Source organism: Cryptomeria japonica, chromosome 1 (assembly GCF_030272615.1).
Source record: "Cryptomeria japonica chromosome 1, Sugi_1.0, whole genome shotgun sequence".
NCBI classification, from domain to species: domain Eukaryota; kingdom Viridiplantae; phylum Streptophyta; class Pinopsida; order Cupressales; family Cupressaceae; genus Cryptomeria; species Cryptomeria japonica.
Genome location: NC_081405.1, coordinates 278,138,853 through 278,161,573, shown reverse-complemented (window position 1 = coordinate 278,161,573; position 22,721 = coordinate 278,138,853). Strand labels below are relative to the sequence as shown.

The 22,721-nt window shown below is 36.9% G+C and overlaps 1 protein-coding gene across 1 annotated transcript; it reads right to left on the bottom strand.

Moving 5' to 3' along the window:
- Positions 1 to 5,858: 5,858 nt before the first annotated feature.
- Positions 5,859 to 15,607, bottom strand: LOC131857328 (UDP-glycosyltransferase 13-like). Its single transcript, XM_059209676.1, has 2 exons — positions 15,261 to 15,607; positions 5,859 to 6,138 (listed from the first exon to the last, which is right to left on the bottom strand). Exons 1-2 carry the CDS (start codon positions 15,605 to 15,607, stop codon positions 5,859 to 5,861), a joined length of 627 nt encoding a protein of 208 aa, XP_059065659.1.
- Positions 15,608 to 22,721: the final 7,114 nt, after the last annotated feature.

Here is a 22,721-nt window from a genome sequence, read left to right as displayed (position 1 = left end):
TCCCCTTACTGCCAGTTGTTTCTTCCTTAAAGTCCTTGTTCTCTTGGGTGAAGGAGAGGGTACCGGTGAAGGTTTTCTCTTCCTCCTTTCTACTCTTTTAAAATCAGCTGCCTTGTCACTCTCAATTCCAGAAGATGTGCCAACCAGTGAAATGTGTGCCTTCGGTTGAAGTCCTTCAAGCTCAGTTGTCGATATGCCATTGATGTTCATTACATTTACTTTGATTTCCTCAACTTTCTTAGAAGCATCTCTAATAAATTTTTCTCTTTTCTTTCTTTCCTTCAATATTTTTACACCACTTACAATAGTCTCAGTACTACCAAAAACTTGTTCTGATGGTTCTCTCGGTGCATCCAATAATGCTTTAGCATATGTCTCCAAAATGTTAAGATCTACCTCATATCCCATTTCAGTTACCCAAACAGTCCTAGGGAGTACAACTTCCATCCATGTCTCATCTCTCTTGATAACAAAACAGATTTCTTTGTCATATTTGTCCACTACACTCTGTGGTAGCCTTTCTCTAGTTTTCATTTTAGCCTGAAAGGTTTTGAAATATTCAATTATGTTGTTGTCCTTTGTAGTTCCCATGTTGGTAAAAGCTTCTTGTAATTGTTTTCCTACCAGTATATCATATCCAAAGTCCTTAGGTCCTGTACCGGGGATTTCCTTAGTGAAATACAACATTAAACATACTAGAAGATTTCCAAATCGGAATGTCCCTTTCTTATCTCCTTTAATCTTTTTCAAATTATCAATGAGTTCATCTTTTAGCCACTCACACACATCTATCATTGCATTGTTTTTAACCATCTCATAAGCACTGTTTATACAAAGACTAGAAACTGAATTTAGCCTATTAGCATGTGTAGTCTTGTAACCTAAAACCATACTCACAAATCTCACATTGATGTCTTTGATATCATTCACTCTTAGTGATCTATTGTCAAATGTTTCTCTAATTAGGGTCATCACTTTGTTGTTAGGGATCTTCTTTGTTTTGTCAGGTCTGTTGTCGGTTGAGGGTAAACCAGTTACTGCCCTATTTGCTTGTCGGGTTATTTTGCAGACATAATCGAACCATAGAAATTTTCCATGTGCTCTACTCAAAATAATTCTTACTACTTCCGAAAATTGGGGAATGTTCAGTTTCTCCACAAAACCTAGAGTTTCTATAATCTTGTGTTCGGGTTTGACAGCACCATTTTCGTCACAAATCACCTTAGCATACATTTTCATCAATTCTTCAGAACCTAGTTCTTCTATATTGCAATGTATATAAATCTTAGGGTCTTCAGCAAAAGCTACACCTTTAGGAATTTTGAAAAATGCCCCTATAGAATCATCTTGCTTAGCTACTTCGGGAATTATTTTAAATACAGGCCTAGGGCATTTCACATTTTCCACAATAGTAGGGTTCCGAATAAATTTGGGAGCAGAAGAAGAAGCCATTGAAAAATACCTTTAGCTACCTTAAAGGATTTTGAATGCTTGAAAGAAATCACTCTGTACCTTCGCCTTGAATGCCTTCGCTCTGTTTTTGCGCTCTCTGCTAATTTGAATGCTCGGTGAGTTCAAAAAGAGGGAAATTAGCTGACTTATAATGACATTTCTCTTACCAACCGCATTAAGTGCTCGTCGGTTAAGTGAAAACTTAACACATCTGTCGGTAAAGAAGAAATCTATCTTCTCACCATCGACTGAGGGTAATCTGCATGATTTTCAACTTACTGCAATACCCCCAAAGGGTTACTTCTCAGTTGGAAGAAGAATCTCTTGCCGATGGAGGATTACTCTGTTCTACCGATATAGAGATAGCTTCATCAATATTCTGATCTCTCTTCCTAATCCATTATTTTGAAAATTGTTGCTTTACCTCATCTACCTTTTCTTTGCCTTTCAAACTGGATCCTTTATTGTTCGTCGGTGAAGTCTTGCTTCTACAAAATTTGGCAATATGTCCAATTTTGTTACAATCATAACAAGTCACATTATTCCTCTGAATAGCCTTTCCATATCCCACGCCGGTTTGTGTTCTGCATTGATTAGATAGGTGTCCATATCTTCCACAAACATAGCATTTCACATTCATTCTGCAATTTTCTGAATTATGACCAACTTTATTGCATTTGGAACATTGACCGGTGGGTGCATTAATATTCTGATTGTTTCTAAATCTACATTGATTTTCTCTATGACCATATTTGTTGCAATTGAAACATTTGCCATTAAACTTATAAGCATTAGGTTGTCTTACCAGTTTGTTTTGATCTAGATTGTTTGCAGTGCCAGAACTTTCTCCAATTTCAAATCCAAGTCCATTTGTATCTCCATTAGGTTTCTGACTTTTCAGCATGTCATCAAGCTCCTCTGAACTTTTCTTGAATTTCTCTTTGTGTTGATTTGCAGTAGCCAACTGATTTTCCAGAATTTCCTTTTGTCTCACAAGCTCAGTTTTATCATGTTGCATGTGAATCAGATCTTCTTCAACATATCATTTTCATGACTAAGTCTTAGATTTTCATTTCCAGCATCATTGAGTCTCCTAGTCAAATCTTCTTCATTCTTCTTCCCGTCTTCAATGTCTTTACATAACCTCATAGTCATATCTTGCATTTCATTCTTCATATTACTGTTTTCCTGTCTCAACTTGTTTGCAAGTTCATTAAGAGTTTCTTTTTCATCATCATCTTTTTGCATCTTCTCATGAAGTTCTTTTCTTTTATTTTATGCTATAACAAGGTTCTCCTGAAGTCCTTTAATGAATTTCTATGCAATCCTCAGATCATCTTCAAGTTTGATATTCTTCAATTTCTCTGCACCATAATCTACAAGAGCTACTTCCAATTGTTTTCTTAAGTTCTCCATCTGTACCAGTGTCAGAATCTTCCTCAAGCTATTAGGATTTTGAAAATAGAGGACCAGGCTCTGATACCAATTGTTAGAATCGATGACAGTCCCAAAGACATTGAGAGGGGGGATGAATCAATGTCTAACCGGTTAGCGGAATATTTAAACCTTTTAAGAACTTTGTATCTCAAAACAGTGTACCGGTAAATAAGAATTAATGCAATAAATAAGAACAACAGAGACAGCATAGAGAACACACCATAACACAAGATATTTAACGAGGAAACCCGGTGTGGGAAAAACCTTGATGGGATTTGTGACCCACAATATTCACTCACTGGCCAATGAATAAATATTACTTACAATGAGGGGCCTCCACATGCGGGAAGGCTAGCAGCTTAGAGCTCACTGCTCAATCACAAAATAGAAGTCTCACTGACTTACAAAATAGATTATCAAAATCCAATACAATGTACTGTTTTAGATCAACATCAACTATGCCAAGTTCAGTACCGATTTAAGCTCAGTCTATTACCAAAAACCTTCGTTGTCAACTATATCAAAATATCATCTATCCTTTTATCATCTTCTATATCTCTTCCTTCTTTTAAAATGACCTATAAGATCTCATACATATATATATATATATATATATATATATATGAGTCTTTAACAATATGCCATGTTGGATTTTACAAAAGATAATTACAGTATAAAACAATAAACAAATTTTATTCCATGTCGGTTTGAGTGTCGGTATGCATTATTTCCGCTGCCAATGAAGTGCCTGTCGGTAACTGTCGATGGGCTGATAGATGTTTGCCAGTTGGTTGCCCATTGGTTGCCAGTTGGTTTCCATCAATGACAACATCAACTATTCTCATAAGAGTGTAGAATGTCAACATATTTAACTAAGGAAAATGTCACAACTAATTAAACAATTAATATTTATTTAATATTTAGAAGAGGATTAATTGATTAAATTGATTTGAGAATAGAAATTGAATAATTAGAAGTGTTGAAGGGTGATAATCAGAAGAACTAACTAGTTTAATCAAATAATTAAAGAATTACTTAATATATTAGACGAATAATTGGTATACGATCAATGAGACATTTTTAGCTGTCTACAATGCCTAATGAGGAGGAAGAAGCAGAGAGAGACTAGGAGGTGTAGGAAATTGATACCTTAGGCATTCAAGAGGAGCCTAATCCTACAAAAAACACTCATATCTTTGCTAATAAACTAAAGGATATTAATGATATGATGGTTAACCTTAAATCACAAGTTGTTGATATGCAAGTCGAAATGAAAGACTCAGAATCTAGGACTAAGGACTTCCGAATGGGAAAGAAGAACCTAGAAAATGCTATTAAAATCCTCACTATAATCATGGATGGTATAATGAGAAAGGTATTAATGGGAGTGGTGTCAGGATAGAGTAAATTCAAGAAGAAATAAAAGAAGATGGCAGGGAAGGCCGAGAAGAACCAAGAATATATTTTGGGCTACAAACCTGAACAAGGTGACTGAAACAAGAATTTGCAGATGCTGGAGAAATGTTGGGATCTTATCAAAGATCCTAACAAATAGCTTTCATGTTCTAGTTTCCTTTTTTCTTAGTTTTTGAAGGCAATGGTACCTTAAACTTGAATCGTTTAGTGCCTTTATCGATTATGCTTGACAGTACCCTATTTAAAATTTTCTTAAGGCCTACATGCTAGACTATTATGATGATAAGCGAGTTAATGGTTAGTCTCAAATATAATTTTTCTTTAGGTATTTTAATTTGGTTTGCTCTAGATAAGTTTTGGTTATGTAAGGGTGGGTTGTTGTATGTCGTTCTATGGGTTCTAGTTGTTCTATGCTAGTTCTTTTGGGATTAGGGCCCACTTCCTACCTACTTAATAAAAAACAATGAAATTGATAATAAAAGTTTGACATTTCAAAAATCATTTAGAAAATGCGATCTTGAGCTTTTTCTTTTTTTAATATTTTATAGTTGAAATAGGGGATACTAGCAAACAAATCATACAAATTTTATAAACACTACTTTTACTCCCTACCAAATAAATATATTTGAATTTTAATTAATGGATTGCAAGTAGAATTCACTCAACATTGCAATCATTTAATTTGAATTGTTGAGCCATTCAAAGTTGGTGAACAATTAAACATTAAAATTAGTTTGAATACTTATCAAGTTTTACAATGATTGAGAATGATGAGTAGTGATATGAATGTTGTGTACCTTCTTGTCAATGTGCATTTATTGATGAGCATGTTTGGTTCCATCTGGGAAAAAAAGAATTGATTATACTTAAAAAAATCACATCATAATGACCTATTAACTAAATGAAAGACCACTTAGAATTTTTTTAATGCTTATCAAGTTCTACATTGTAAAAATATTTTATATAATAAAACCATTTTGAAGAACATGTCAACTTAAATCAAGTCGCCTTCGTTCATATTCAGTTGTTTGCACATTTCATAATCAATTGACTTTTATTGTAAATAGTTACTCTTCAGAAAAACAATTTTCACTTCTTCTAATTGTTGTGTCCTCCAATATTTTACACAAACTACTTTTTACTATCCACATAACCATTACACCTATTTTCAATACAAGTACTAGTTTAATGCTTATCGAGTTTTACAAGGATTCAAAACTATAGGAAGTGGTAAGAATATTTTGTATCATGTCATCAAGGTCACGCATGGACAAGCCTTTCTCGGTTCCATCTCCACTATCTCTTACTGCTTATCTCGCAACATCTCTCATGGCCACAACTCTTTCTCTTATTCCACCGCCTTTCTCTTCCGTCATCAACATCTTCACCGTCCTCTCCACCTTCTCCTTCGTCAATTCTCCCTCATTTCCTCTGCACATCTCCACACAAACGCCGACTTCCTCCTCTAGAAACTTTGAATTAAAAAAATGCTCTCCGGTGATAGGCCATCCAATAATGGGAACACCCTGGCTTAGACTCTCCATCATCGAATTTCATCCACATTGGCTCACAAATCCTCCCATGGAAGGATGGGACAGAATCACAAGCTGAGATGCCCATTTTTTAATAACCAATCCCTGATTTTTGGCATTGATTCGCTCTTCAAACCCATCTGGAAGAAACTCGAAAGAAAACTCCGCAGTCAACGATATGCCAAGAGGTGACCTTACTACCCATATGAAGGGTTGCCCATTTGATTCCAAACCCAGTGCCAACTCCTTCATATTAGATGCAAAGATCGTGTTATGCAAGCCAAAGGAAATATAGAGCACACTGCAAAGATTCTAAGAATCAAGCCAATGCAAGCAGGAAATTGCATCATTGTCTACTTCCTTTCCTTGCAATAACTTATGTAAGACATCATGAGATCGAGTGGAAGATAGAATCTCTGGAGGAAGGATAGGGCCAACAACCCAAATAGGTCTTCCAGTGGATTTTCTGAGGTGTTCTAAATGGTCGTGCTCAAGCCGTTCGAAAGAATTATAGAAAATTCCCCAGTTACGCATATTGCGGGATATTTGACGAGATTGAAATAAGCTCCACTCATCGGTTCTTGTTGCCATTTTTATGCTGGAGGGAACTTGAGATCGATGCAACAAAATGTGAGGAAAATCTGGGAGAGTAAACACTTCTGAGTTTGTCCTGGTATGGGGCAAATGATTCCACATAAAGTAATAAAGCAACATGCCATAAGCGCCAGAGGTAAAGAAGCAGATTCTTGGTATTGCAAACATTTCAGCTACATCGAGGGTCTAGCCAAGGAACAAGTCACTTATTATGCACAAAGGAGTGCATCCATCTTCCGCATTGATCCTACGAATCAGATTTTTGAAATGAGGCTGCAATTTCTCTATTGCTTCCATGAGAATAAAGAACTCTGGTAAACCTAGCCAATGAGTGTTCTCTATACGTGGTGGTAAGTTGTGATCAGCTTTGGAGAAAGGGAGATCCACTAAGTGTATGTCAAGAGAGGAGTCATTTTCGCAGGTAGATTGAATGGTGGGTGTTAAGGCTTGAACGTTGACAGGAGTGATAACGATGGTGATGGTGAATCCGGTTCGAGCAGCTAGGAGGTTAGAGAGCTAGAGGAAGGGAATGATGTGGCCCTGCCCCATGAATGGAAACATCACCATATGATGCTTTTGCATGTGCTCACCCGAGGGATTTCTCCAATCAGAAGATGCCATTGTAGTTAGGATTGCACTAAGTAGCTGAAAAGCTCATCCTGTCGAAATTGAAACTCCAGCCTACTATAGAAAATGAGAGTCTTGAGGGGCACAGAATCCAAGGACACTGGTATCATACAATCTACGAAGTTTTATATTATGGGAGATATTGTCATAATTGAGGACAAATATTTTCTGGTATCGAATGGATAGTTGGAGTTCCTAGCAAGGCTCTTCTGAATGAGATAGATTTATTCTCACACGCAACAGTACACGATGACGGTTATGCAACGTCATCTAAATATTTGGTTGGTGTCATCTAAATTTCTCATTCCTAAGGAATGAACTGTTGGTATTTTGGTATGGTTTTGTCATTGATGTCAACACCTACTGAAAACAAGCACTTTGGAGATATGGAAACATTCATCAGCAAGCAAGTAACTATTGCACAGTTACTGGTATATGGTTCATCGGCAAGATATAATGTTCACCGGTATTTGGAATGATATGGAAGACACTTGGTAATGTCGAAAACATCGTGTGGACACTTTGTTTTGAAGAATTAATCATTGGTATATTCATATTTGCATATTTGCTTTTATCGACAAATAGGTCCAGGTTATCTAGGGTTACACCGACAGGTTTATCTTTTCCAAATCAGCATGGCACGCTATGGAGATGATTTATTATTGATGTAAATGCATTAAGACGACATGTTTAATTGGTTATTGCATCGGATATTATATTGTTTGTAAAATGATTTTATTGTAATATCTTGTAGAGCCGACCTACTAAAATTGGTCTTAGGGTATGGTATAAATGTAAGATCTTATTTGTAAGATCAAGTGTGGAATGTGAAAAAGAAATTGAGTGAAGGTATATGCGAGATCAAGTAGAAGTATACATGAAGACATCATTTGAAGGTGAAGCTAGGTTTTTGTATAAGCATATCAGCATTACACCAGTACTGAATCCAGCATATGAAGATGCTATTTTGTGCAGTACATTCATATTGGATTTAACCATCCAATTGTAGTTAGTGTGACTCCCATTTTGTGATTGAGCAGTGAGCTCTAGGCTATTGGCCTTTATGCATGTGCAGACCCCATTTATGTACACTTACTATCTGCAATAGTATCATCTGATTGTGGGTAAGGTTTCCCACCATGGTTTTTCCCCTTACAGGGTTTCCACGTACAAATATTGGTGTTATGTGTTGTGGATGACTTTATGTTTGTGTTTCATGCATTAATCTTTACTGATATAGCAATTTACTATTAACACTGTCTACCGGCATACTTAACTGGTTTACCGATATTAAGCATTAAGTTGGTTAATTGGTTTTTGGTTTGAATTTATTAGACAACTGATTCACCCCCCCCCCCTCTCAGTTGTCTCCGGGACCTAACAATTGGTATCAGAGCCTAGTCCTCTCTTGCAAAAGTTTAACAACTTGAGGAGATCCAATGTCTACAAATTACTTTAGGAAGGACAGTCCTAAACTTGATGGAAGCAACTATGGAATATGGAAGATCAAAATGGAGACACATCTAAATTGCATTGGTAAAGACATCTGGGAAGTTACAAAGAATGGTTATACTACTACTGTAGCTAGTTAGACTGCTCCAACTACCTTAGCCAAAGATGAAGAGAATGATTGCAAAGCAAGAGAAGCACTTTTGAGTGCATTATTAGATCAACAAATCATGGGATTATCAGATAGGTCTACTGCTAAAGCTATTTGGGATCATTTGGAAACAATGAATGAAGGAGATTCCACAGTCAAGATTGCAAAACTTGAAAGCTTCCGAGTCAGGTATGAACATCTGAAAATAGAAGAAGATGAAAGGATTTATGCTTTTATGGAAAGAGTAAATGAAATTGTTTTGGGAATTAAATGTTGTGGAGGAACTCTGAGTGAGGATGAAATTGTTTCAAAAATCTTAAGAGGTTTGCCATTGGCATATAAAATGAAGGTTACTGCTATAAATGAGTTGAGAACAATGCCTAATACATCAATAACTAGGGATACATTGGTTGGAAAACTTTCAGCCTTTGAAATTGAGGAATTTGGTCCTATTGTTACTATAAAAAATGATTTAGCCTTTAAAGCATCAACATCATCTGCTCCATCATTTGACAAATCAGACTGGAGAGGCTTTTATGCAAGAGAACTTGAAGAATCCAGAAAGGAGAATGAAGAGCTTGAAGAACTTGAAGCACTATTTGCAAGAAAAATGCCAAAAGGTCCAATTGGAAGTAAGTATGAAGGTAAAGCACCCTTTAAATGTTTTAACTGCAATAAGATTGGTCATATGGCTTCAAGATGCCCTAATAGACATGCTAGACTAAGAGAAGAAGCTAGAAGAACATACAAGCCTAATCCTGAATATCAGAGATACAGATTTAAGAAGAACAAAGACAAATCTTGTTACATTGTTGATGAAGGTGTGACTGATAATTCTGATGAGGATCCAACAGACAATGGATGGGTTTTTGTTGCTATAACAAAAGATCAACTAGTAGAACAAGCCCTAGCAGCTAAAGTTGAAACAAAGGATGAATGGATCATTGACTCCGGATGCTCACATCACATGACTGGAGACAAAGGTAAATTCTTAAACTTTCAAGAATACAATGGAGGTTTAGTAAGATTTGGAGATGACAAAGCCTGTTCAATCAAAGGTAAGGGTTCAATATCTCTTGATGGTAAGCATAACACTGACAATGTCTACTATGTTGAAGGATTAAAGCATAATCTTTTAAGTGTTGATCAATTAGTTGAGAAGGGATTTCAGTTACAATTAAAAAATGGAAAATGCAAAATCATGAATAGAACTGGTTTGGAAATTGCAACCGGTAATCAGACTAGAGGCAATATCTTTCATTTGAATAACAGTGAAAAGGCATGCTTAATTGCACATATAGATGAAAGCCGGTTATGGCATAAGAGACTATGTCATGTAAACTTTGATTGCATGGTAAAAATCAGTACTTCTAAGGCAGCTAGAGATCTACCTAAAATTGTGAAACCTCATAATACAATTTGTAAGGAATGTAAATTTGGAAAACAAGTTAGAGCTAGTTTCAAAAGTATTCCAGAAAAATCCAATAATGCTCTTGATTTAATTCACATTGATTTATGTGGTCCAGCTAGAACTAAAAGCTTACAAGGTGATAGATATTTCATGCTAATTATTGATGATTATTCTAGAATGTGTTGGGTTACTTTTCTCAGAGAAAAATCAGAAGCACTTGGGAAGTTCAAACTATTCAAAGCAATGGTTGAAAATGAAACCGGTAAGAAAATCAAATGTTTAAGATCAAATCAAGGAGAAGAATTCACATCTAAGGACTTTAATACATTCTGTGAAGTGAATGGAATCATAAGACAGTTATCAGCACCTCAGACACCACAGCAGAATGGAGTTGTTGAAAGGACAAACAGAACTATCTTGGATGCAGCAAGAAGTATGTTATCAGAAGCAAATCTACCACGTGTATTGGAGAGAGGTAGTTAGCACTGCTGTCTATACATTCAACAAAGTTCACATCAAAGGTGAAACCGGTAAGACCCCTCATGAACTATGGTTTGGTAATACTCCTACTCTTAAGTATTTCAGAATTTTTGGAAGTAAATGTTATATTAGAAGAGATGAGTATGTTGGCAAATTTGATCCTAGAAGTGATGAAGGAATGTTTCTTGGTTATTCATCTAAGAGCAAGGCATATAGATGTTTTAATAAGAGATTGCAGAAAATTGTTGAGAGTACAAATGTAAAGATTGATGAACAATTTAGAGGAACTTCAAGGTATATAGACTCTGAACCGACAACAAAAATTGTGACAAATGAACCTATACTGAATCCACCGATACATAATGAAGATCCAGTTACTTCGGTATCATCAGAGGATTCCACAGTAATTGAAGAACAATAGCAAACTAAGACACCCCGGTATGTAAGATTGAATCATTCTGAAGATCAGATAATTGGAAACAAATTTAAAGGAGTTATGACAAGAGGAAGATTGACAAATGAAAAAGTATGTCTTATTTCTCAAATTGAACCATCATCTATCAATGAGGCATGTGAAGATAAATTTTGGATTAAAGCTATGGAAGAAGAATTAGGACAAATTGAGAAAAATAATACTTGGACATTAGTTCCCCGGCCTAAAGATAAAAATGTAATTGGAACCAAATGGGTATTTAGAAACAAACTTAATGAAGATGGTAAGGTTGTCAGAAATAAAGAAAGACTAGTGTGTAAAGGATATTCTCAGAAAGAAGGATTTGATTACAATGAAACCTTTGCATCGGTAGCCAGAATTGAGGCAGTTAGATTATTCTTGGCTTTTGCAGCTCACAAGGACTACAAAGTTTATCAAATGGATATTAAATGTGCATTTTTGAATGGAGATCTTGAAGAGGAAGTATATATTGAACAACCTGATGGATTTTCTTTGACAGATGACAATGATATGGTTTGCAGGTTAAGAAAAGCTCTGTATGGATTGAAACAAGCCCCAAGAGCTTGGTATGCAAGGTTGGATAAGTATCTTTTAAAGATTGGTTTTACTAAAGGAAATGCATATAGCAATTTATATTACAAAATAACTAATGATGACATCTTAATTATTGAAGTATTTGTTGTTGATATAATCTTTGGAGGATAAGATGGATTATGTAAGGAATTTTCTATTAAAATGCAGCAAGAATTTGAAATGTCTATGATTGGAGAAATAAAGTTCTTTTTAGGATTGCAGATTTCACAGACTGATAAAGGTATATTTTTGAGTCAATCCAAGTACTTGAGAGAATTGCTAAAGCAATTTGGGATGGAGAACTCTAAACCGGTAAGCACACCTATGACTAAAAATGACAAATTATCTCAAAGGGATGAATCTACACCTGTTAATCCAACTAGATACAAATCTATGATAGGAGGTTTACTATATTTAACACAAACCAGACCTGATATTATGAATGCAGTATGTATTGTTTCTAGATTTCAGAGTAATCCTAGGGAAAATCATGAATCAGCAGTGAAAAGGATTTTCCGGTACTTACAAGGCACAACAAATCTTGGATTATGGTATCCTAAAGATGAAAATTTTGACCTATGTGCATACACAGATGCAAATTGGGCAGGAGATGTGGATGATAGAAAAAGCACCACTGGAGGAGCATTCTTTCTTGGAAAGAGATTAGTTTCTTGGTTGGGTAAGAAACAGAGTTGTACATCTTTATCAACAGCAGAATCAGAATATGTTGCAGCAGCAACTAACTGTACACAGGTACTATGGCTTAAGCAAATGTTGAAAGACATAAAGGTAAAATGCAAAGAGCCTATTACTATATATTGTGATAACACTGTAGCAATTGATATATCTAAGAATCCGGTATTACATTCTAAAACAAAACATGTTTCTATCAAACTGAATTTTCTAAGGGAAAAAGTTGAAGAAAAGGAGATAAAACTGGTTTATGTGAATACTAAAGAACAGCTTGCAGATATTTTCACAAAACCTTTGCCTAAGGAGACTTTTGAATATCTCAGAGATCAGCTTGGAGTCATACCACCACTGGTAGAGACTTAGACAGTTGATGATTGTCATCAACCGACAGAATTAAAAAGAGAAATCTTTATTCCGGTATTTGATGAGGAAGCTACTTCTTAGGGGGAGTAGTTGGTATTTTTGTATGGACTTGAATTTTGTAGCTTTGGAATTTGATGTCAAAGGGGGAGAGATATCTATGGAAAAACACATTATCTTTTGAGGAGATTTGGTATTGAAAATAAATCTTTGGATAAACACATGTTGCTCCCAGGGGGAGAAATGGAGATTGTTGGTTTTTGATATTTGGCATTTCTGTTTTGGCACTATGATGGTTTTTCCATCTTGTGTTGACATCTATGCCAAAGGGGGAGATTGTTGGTATTTTGGCATGGTTTTGTCATTGATGTCAATACCTACTGAAAACAAGCACTTTGGAGATCCAGCAACATTCACTGGCAAGCAAGTAACTATTGCACAGTTACTGGTATATGGTTCATCGGCAGGATATAATGTTCACCGGTATTTGGAATGATATGGAAGACACTTGGTAATGTCGAAAACATCATGTGGACACTTTGTTTTGAAGAATTAATCATTGGTATATTCATATTTGCATATTTGCTTTTACCAGCAAATAGGTCCAGGTTATCTAGGGTTACACCGACAAGTTTATCTTTTCCAGATCAGCATGGCACGCTATGGAGATGATTTATTATTGATGTAAATGCATTAAGCCAACATGTTTAATCGGTTATTGCATCGGATATTATATTGTTTGTAAAATGATTTATTGTAATATCTTGTAGAGCCAACCTACTAAAATTGGTCTTAGGGTATGGTATAAATGTAAGATCTTATTTGTAAGATCAAGTGTGGAATGTGAAAAAGAAATTGAGTGAAGGTATATGCGAGATCAAGCAGAAGTATACACGAAGACATCATTTGAAAGTGAAGCTACGTTTTTGTATAAGCATATCAGCATTACACCGGTACTGAATCCAGCATATGAAGATGCTATTTTGTGCAGTACATTCATATTGGATTTAACCATCCAATTGTAGTCAGTGTGACTCCCATTTTGTGATTGAGCAGTGAGCTCTAGGCTGTTGGCCTTTATGCATGTGCAGACCCCATTTATGTACACTTACTATCTGCAGTAGTATCATCTGATTGTGGGTAAGGTTTCCCACCATGGTTTTTCCCCTTACAGGGTTTCCACGTACAAATATTGGTGTTATGTGTTGTGGATGACTTTATGTTTGTGTTTCATGCGTTAATCTTTACCGGTATAGCAATTTACTGTTAACACTGTCCACCGGCATACTTAACTGGTTTACCGATATTAAGCATTAAGTTGGTTAATTGGTTTTTGGTTTGAATTTATTAGACAACTGATTCACCCCCCCCCCCCTCTTAGTTGTCTCCGGGACATAACATGAACGACAACAAACTTCATAGATGATCGTTAAAGATGGGTTGGTAAGGAAAGTGAGGTCCTTTCATTTGCAAAGGTATTTGCAAACTCTTTCCACGAGTCCAATGTGACAAGGCAGACACATATTTAACTATCAAATCAAGGTATATAGTGACTTAAAACACATAGTTTCCTCTAGATTTCCCTCTCTAGGCAATGAGGTCAAGGTGGTAAAGGCTATATGGACAAGAGTTACGAGTAAAACTTGGTTTTCATCACTTATTAGACTGAAAAATGATTTCATTTCTTGATTTAGCAACCTTTCCAAGTGAACATATATGTCCCTAGCCAAAAAGCACCCATCCAACGCTTAGGATGCATTAATTCATGGATGATGTCTTTCATTTCCCATTATAAGTGTATCATTTTCCTCTTCCTTTGTGCTTTAATTCAATTATTACCAAACGGTCTCAAAAGATTTGTCCACTTTTACTTAATTAGTTGTGCATGGGAATAGTTTTTGATAAAGATAAACAGGTTTTATAGGGACCTGAAACCCAAAGTTTTACAGACCAAGGCCAGCAGCCAAACAAGCATTAAACAGAAGCAAAATAGGGGACACACCCCACATAGACCCAAAGCCAAAAACAACACGAAAAATTCCCAAAAAATAGGAAAAAGCACTCAATTGAGAGAGTGCACTAGTTTAGTATTCTTCTGAATAATCTTCTTTTTTATTTTCTCCAGATCCTCCATGATGAATCTGGAGGTACCCTAGTCCTGGCTCCGACTCCTGGTCCTAGTACAAGGACCTAAGATAGTCTTCCCTCCAACAACACTCTTACCACCCTCAGAAGCATTCTTTTTCTATTTTTCCCCCAAGGGAGGACCACTGGCTATGGGTTTGGTTCTATAGTCTACAATCATGGCTTTAATTTTTTTCAAACCCTCTACGTTGTTACTCATTGCCTCCCCACTGATTTCCACCAGATTATTTAGGCTATCTTTGATGTCATCCACATACTCTTCTAGCTTATCAATTATGCGCTCATGGTTGATCTTCATAGTTTCGACATCATAGATAACTTCTAAATCATGCTCATGAGCTTCTCAGTTTTACTAGGCCCAAGGAAATTCGTGAAAGTGTCAATAACGCCCTTAATCCCATCTTTCAGGGTTCCAATTTCCTTACCAACCCACTTCCAGCAGCTCTCCTGGACCCTAGTGACCTCCAAAATCAAGTCTTCCAGCACCTTCTCCCCCTTTTGACCAGCTCGTTATCTTTATTCATGGTCCCTTGTTCCTTGTTATCCACATTGATGGGGATATCTAACCTAATCTTGTGGTCCTTGTCTTTGGACCCACTTGACTTGGTCAATTTTGTTTTCTTCCTAATGGGTGGCTCCAGGTCTTGCATTTTCCTGCTACTAGACTTAAACTTTCTTTCCGCCCACCTTGGAGGATTGCTTTTCCTACTATTGTTAGTTCCAGGGGTCACCATAGGCTCCCCTTCTTTCTCCGGTCTATACTCAAGGTCCTTTAAATTCTTGATATCACGCCAATCAAGGGTAGTGCCACTGTCATCCTCATCCATCTCCATATCAGAAATAAACTGCACCTTAGGGTTAGAGGAAGAAATATGGGTTTTATTCATTGGGGAAGGTTTCACTTCATGAGATTTAGCAAACTCCATAATTAAAATGATAAGGCCCTCACGAATCACCAAATTATCCTAGTTCTCAGCATGTTTTGCTAAACTATTTTCCGAGGAAACTAAGTAGAAGGGGATGGAGATAATTTTACCATGCCTAAAATGGTTTAAAATTGTAAAATGATACGAGAAAATACTAGCAAATCTGTCATCAAGAGTGATATACCTCATGATGAATTCTGCCATGTCAACCCAGAGGGAATTCAGGTCTTTCCTGTTGTAGCCACCATCCACCATTTTAGTCACCCTTCATCATTCCTTTTCCTTGTCAAAAAAAGCAACGATCACTAGACTTCATCTCTCTATAAAATTTCTTTCCCTTAGTAGAAATTCTAGTAAAAGTGGCAACCAGGGTTTCGTCAACATGAAATTCCTCCCCATAAACCGCCAACACACCCTTTTTCCACCCTTTGACAAAACTTTCAGTAACTAGGGGAGAGTTGCCATGAAGTCTCTCCAGATAGTGGACCATCCCACTGTCAGAGATTTCCTCCCAGACCTCCTTATTCTTCCGCCACTTATCATAGGTAGTGGGTTCATGCCTATTCTTGTCACCACCCATTCTATTACGCAGGCAATCCAAACGACTGCAAACCAGGTGCAAAACTAGAAAAAAGCTAAACTAGAAACCGGGCAAGCTGAAGTTTCTAGAGATTCTCAAAGTGGTAATAATTTGAAATACCTTCCCAACGATGCCCATCCCATCATAATCTCTCAGAATTAAAATCATTTGTAAGGCCAAAGATATCGACATCATTTCTTGCCAGGTCGCATAGAGTTTTCAGGAAGGTTTCCCTTCCTCTCCACCATCTAACTGCCACATTTTCAACAACAAGGTTGGCAACATGATTCATTGGTTTATTTCCTTCTCTGAAAACGTGCAAAACCTTGATCTCCTCCAGATCAGAAATCATTTCAAGGCAATCCTTCATCAGGTTCAAAATAGTCCAGCTTGGCTCTGTGCTACCCCTGATGCATTTCACATTGTTGAGTCACTTTCCAACTAGACCCGTCTAAAGCCTTCCTTGCTCACCATGTGTAGCCCTATGTAGGCAGCGTTGGCCTTCACATAATGGTTAGTCTGGTTACCCAAAAGGATCACCACCACAGAGACTAGCAAACCCAAGTGATTTCTCGCCACTCCCCCATAACTTATCGGCCCAGGATTTCCCTTGGCCACCCCATCAATATTGATTTTGATCCACCCTAGAGGAGGCAGATGCCATAAAACATTCACTCTGCTATGTTTTATTTTATGGACTGGAACAAAGATATTCTAGCAAATCTATCATCTTTTGATAGTGTCCCATTCCTCCTGGTTAGAATCAAGTGGAGGGTCATTTTTCCTCCCAGGGCAAAAATTGAGAAAGTTTTCCTTAATAGCATTCCTTATTTTGATCGCCACCACTTGAGCCATGGACTCCATATCTCTAAAAACCCTATTATTTATTTCCTTCCATATACCCCAAGCTATATGGGGCAGGGAGATGTTCCACAAAATACCAAACGCATGGTTACCAAAGGGGCACTTCCATTGGCACCAAAAGTTCCGTATAGAATCAAGGGAGACCCAATTAATATTCCACAGATTGAGGAAGAAAGCCCAAATATCCCTAGCAAAGGAACAATGTAAGAGAAGGTGTCCAACATTTTCATCTTTTTCTTTACATAAAAAACATCTATTGGTGATGGGGAGACCACATTTACATAGATTATCAGTGGTAGAGATCTTACTCTACATAAACAGCGAGAAGAAAATGTTAATTTTAGGAATTAAGAGCTTATTCCAAACTCCTGCCTAAAAGGGGGCAGGAGAAAAAGACCTGGTAATGATCCTAGAAGCATCTACCACTATGAATTGCCCAGAAGTAGACCCATTCCAAGTGACCATGTCCTCCACCTGAGAGGAAGGGATGTGGATCAAGTTAAGCCAAGATTGCAAAGGCAACAAAGAAGCATCGAACCTTCTGAGGTCCACCCAGACTCCATCTCTGATATAATTCACGACTCAAGCCAATCAATCTAATGCATTGTTCTTTGAATTGGGAGGCCCACAACAAATCAGACAATGGTCCCTCTCCCATCCACCAATCATTCCAGAACTTGATATTTCTCCCTTTCCCCATAACCCTTCTACTTCTTTGATTGATAATGGGGTTGGAACTGCAGAAGTTGTTCCACAGATTAGAAGTCGAAGTCGATAGGGTATAATTTTCCAACATCCTTTGGAAACCATAAATTTGGTATTTTCTCTTGAAAATATCAATCCATTCATTACTCTCCTTTAAACAATCCAAAATTGTTTAGCCATTAAAGCCATGTTGAAGTCTCTTGAATACCTTATGTCCAAACCTCCCCTATTTCTAGGTAAGTAGACTTGGTCCCACTCAACTAAATGAAGTCTATTCTTGGATTTAGTACCCGACCAAAGAAAATGATTTTGTATTATTTCCATTCTATCAACAAATTTGGCAAGGATTTAAAAGAGACTCGTAACATAGACCGGAAGGTTTTGAAGTGAAGCCTTGATCAACTGAAGTTTACCAGCTTGACTTAATACAATCCCTTTCCACCCAAACAACTTGTTTTGGAATCTACCAATCAGAATAGACCAAAAGGAATCCGGGACAGGTCCCACGCACAGGAGTAGACCCAAATACGAATCTGGAAGGGCTCCCATCTTACAACCCAAAATATTGGCAATCTTCATTTTTCTATGCTCAGGTGTATTCATGAAAAAAATGGAGCTTTTAAAAAGGCTAATTTTTTGCCCAGTTCCTTTCTCATATATATCTAGGATAACTTTAAGAGTTTTTACTTCTTTAATCGAGCTTTCCCCCATCAGCAAGGTATCATCCACAACTTGTTGGTGGGAGCAAATTGTAGCCTGGGAGGAGGGTCATAAACCCAACAGGTTGCTCTTTCTGACTTCTCTTTGGATAATTTTGTTGAACGCTTCGCTCATCAAAATAAAAAGGAAACGGGAGAGAGGATCCCCCTGTCTAATACCCCTCGACGCAGAGAAGAAACCAGATGCAGATTCATTGATCAAAACTAAAAATTTAGGAGTGGACACACACTGATTAACCAACTGGATGAACTAATTTCCAAACCCAAAGGATCAAAGCACTTTAAACAAAAAGTTTCAATTGACCCGATCATAAGACTTGAGAAGATCCAACTTTAGCAAAAAACCAGGCTTCTTATTGATAGATAAGGAGTGGATATTCTCCTGAACCACAATAACAGAATCCAAAATCTGTCTACCAGGGACAAACTCATTCTAATGTTTCGAAATTAAAGAAGGGAGGATTTTCTTAAGTCTGAACACAAGAATCCTAGTGAAGATTTTATAGATCGAATTGTTTAAACTAATGGGTCTAAAGTCCTGAAAAGAATTGGCATTGGGCTTTTTGGGGATAAGGACAAAAAAAGTGGCATTCAACTCCTTAAGAAGCAATCTGAAATAAAAAATCTCTCTCGCATCATCCACAACTTCAGAATCGATAATATGCCAAAAGTTTTAGAAAAAAAACATAGGGAAACCATCAAGGCCAGAACCTTATTACCTTAAAAAATGAAGACCCTAGCTCTGACCTCTTCATGAAAGGGAATTATGGTTAGCTCCTTATTCATATCTTGAGAGACGATGCTACAAAACTCTTGTAGGATCTCATCTTGAGCATTATCATCAAAAGGGCCATCATCGGAAAGAAGAGTGGAGAAATATCTAATAGCTTCCTGGTTCAACTCCTCATGCTTATCAATCCAGCGATGATCCACCAAGATTTTATGATTCTGTTTGACACCCTATGTTTGAGAGTGGTCATATGAAAAAACTGTGTATTTCTATCACCACATTTGGGCCATAAAGCTCTAGACCTCTGCTTCCAAAATTCCTCCTCCTTGAAGATGATATCATGAAGTTTGGTTAATAACTCAATTTCTTTATCCATAATCACAAGATCATACCAAGCATCTTGAATCTAAGTTTGGACATCATCCATGTCTTTCTTGAGTTTCTCTTCTATCTAAAAAATATTGTCGAAAGAGACTTTGTTCCAGTGTTAAATATTGGACTTGACATTGGAGAGTTTTCTTAGCCACTCTAAAAATCGCAATCCCCTGAATATCAACATTCCACCATTCAAAAATTTTGTCATGTATTTCTAGAGCTAACAACCACATCTTCTCAAACCTGAAGGGGAAAGCTTTCCTCCAAGTCAGAGGGGACACACTTATGTTGATCGAGAAGTGGTCAGAGCCAATTCTAGAAAGCACATTTATCCAATAAGAAGCATCTTGAATTCACTTAGGAGAGATGATACCCCGGTCCAACTTAACCTGAATGAGGGCCCCCCACTTCTCCTATTAGACCAAGTGAATTTAGCCCCAAGGAGATCCAGGTCTAGCGATCCCAGAGAGTTATTCATATCCGCCAGGTCCTGTCTACTGTCATCTAAAATCAACCTCCCACTAGACTTCTCTAGATTAGATAGAGGGGTGTTGAAATCCCCCAATGAAATCCATTTCTCATTAGGGAAGGCCAGTCTAGCATTAATGATAGAGGACCAAAGCACTTTTCTAGCATTTTTCCCATTTGGGGCATAGATATTGGATATGATCCAAGAAAACCCATCTTTAAGACTGGTAAATCTAGTAGCTATGTGATTAGGAGAAGTTGAGAAAATCTTACCAGTTAATAATCTAGGATTCCAAAAAGTGGCAATTCCACTAGACGCCTCATCAACATCAACATAATGAGTTTTGCAATCTCTGAAAACAACCAATTTAATCTTTTCCACTTTACAACCAGACATTTTGGTTTCTTGAACAAGACATATATATGGCTTATGATCTTTAACCAAGTTGGATAGAAGATCATGCTTGTGGGGATGATTCAGTCCCTTAATATTCTAGGATATAACTTTCATTTGACTGGATAGGGGGAGCCAATCCCCATGTCTTATAATGTTCTCTAGGCTCCATCAACAATGGACGCCCGACTGTGTTTGTCTCTGCTAATCACATTGGGTGGCCTCCCCACTCCCCTCAAATTAAACCCATAGTCTGCCTTTTGTTGGTTTCTAGTTTTAACTCCATTGGACACTGGTGTTGAATTATGGTCATTTGGGGAATTCCTTCTTCTATTCTTATCTCTGACCTCTATAAACAGATTTGAGTTTTCCAGAGCATCTTCCTGGGAATCATCAGCCTGCATCCTAGTCTCTAAAGAGTTACTGACTTCAACAACTAGGTGGATGGGGATATCCAACTCCCCTTTATCCATTATCGAAATCTTGACCCCGTGAGAAATCTCCTCAGGAGTCAAAATTTCCCCTACAACCCCTTCCTCACTCGAAGGATCCATGTTTAAAGGGTTTGGATCTAGCACAACAATAGGAGCAGTCGAAGCATCACTCACTCCATCCAAGCTTGGAGGGGAACCCAAAGGCAAGGGTTCCACCTGGTCCACTCCCAACATCTCATCTTTTTTTTTCCCAAATCTTCTTAGACTTAGGCTTAGAAGGGCATTCCCTAGCCCAGTGTCCAACTTTTTTATATTGAAAGAAAGCAAAAGGAATAGATTCATACTCCACTTTTTGAACCTATCTACCCAGTTTTGAGAACAGGTCAATCTCATTCGGTAGGCTAGTAGATTGTTTTACATTCACACATATTCTGGCATACATCAGGTGCCTCTTAGCAGAAATCATTGAATCAACTGAAAGGAGCTCATCAAAGCATGTTGCAATCCCAACAAATATTTCTTCACCCCAAAAATCCATAGGCAAACCCGACAACCGCACCCATATAGGAGCCTCATTACATTCCCATTCTTTTGGGTTGAAGTTTGGTTTCCATTTTTTGAGAGCCAATGAGGATTTGTTCAGCATCTAGGGTCCACGCGCCAAGACAGAGCGTAGGTCTTCCTCACAGGCAAAGGAAAAATATTAAAAACCATTGGACATCGCAACCAAATCTATCTGACCCTTTCCATTCCATTTTCAGGTCACCCAAGCTCTAACAGATTCAATATTAGGACGAGGTCCAATAAACTTACCAACTAGGACAAAGGCCAAGTTAGCCATATTCCTTTCCAAGATATAATTCGGAATAGAAATGGAACAAGACCTAGAATCCGGGTCCACTTTATAGGGAACAGGAGAAATTGCCTTGCCTTTACAGTTTTGACCCAAACAAAGTAGTCCATTTCCTATTGCAGTTTAGAGACACCGAAGTCCTATGATTCTCCGCAGAATTCCTAGGACCCTCCACACCACAAGGTTTGTTGTTTTTGTCAGTTTTTTCTTTTGATGGAACCTGCAAAGTACCCCCATCCCAAGTTCCGTTGAGACTTCCATCAGTAGCTTCAAATTTTATTTCTTCCGTGGTGGAGATCACGTGGGATCCCCTGGAACATTCATCACCCGAAATTCCCGCTCCTGCTCTAAATATAATTTAATTATATTTTTATTATTCAAACATGTTGATTCAATTATTTCTATTTCAATATTTTAATAATTGATTATCTTCAACTTAGAAATTTAAAATACAAAAAATATATTTGAATAAATTTACATATTATGCGCTAAAATTTTAATTATTTCTCTATATAACATATACAAATTTTGGTATAGTTTCATGTAACATATAAGTATTAACAAAAGGGTCTACTTTTAATTATTATTTTAAAAAGCAAATGTTTAAACCCTTTAAATTTTTAATGTTTTGATTGTGTTTGAATTTTATTATTATTATTTTTTATATATTTTAAGTTAGGTTAGCTTAATTTAGCATGATTTTTTGACAAATCCTTAATGAATGAAAATTAAAAAGTAAAATATATGGTAGTATCCAATTTATTAGAAATTTCTTTACGATTTTGCTTCAATTTAACTATTTAATTTTATATTATCTTAATTTAATGACAATAACTTTATTTATCTTTTGAGATCCCTCCAATCATAGAAAAAAATTGATATCTAAACATTTATGTTAG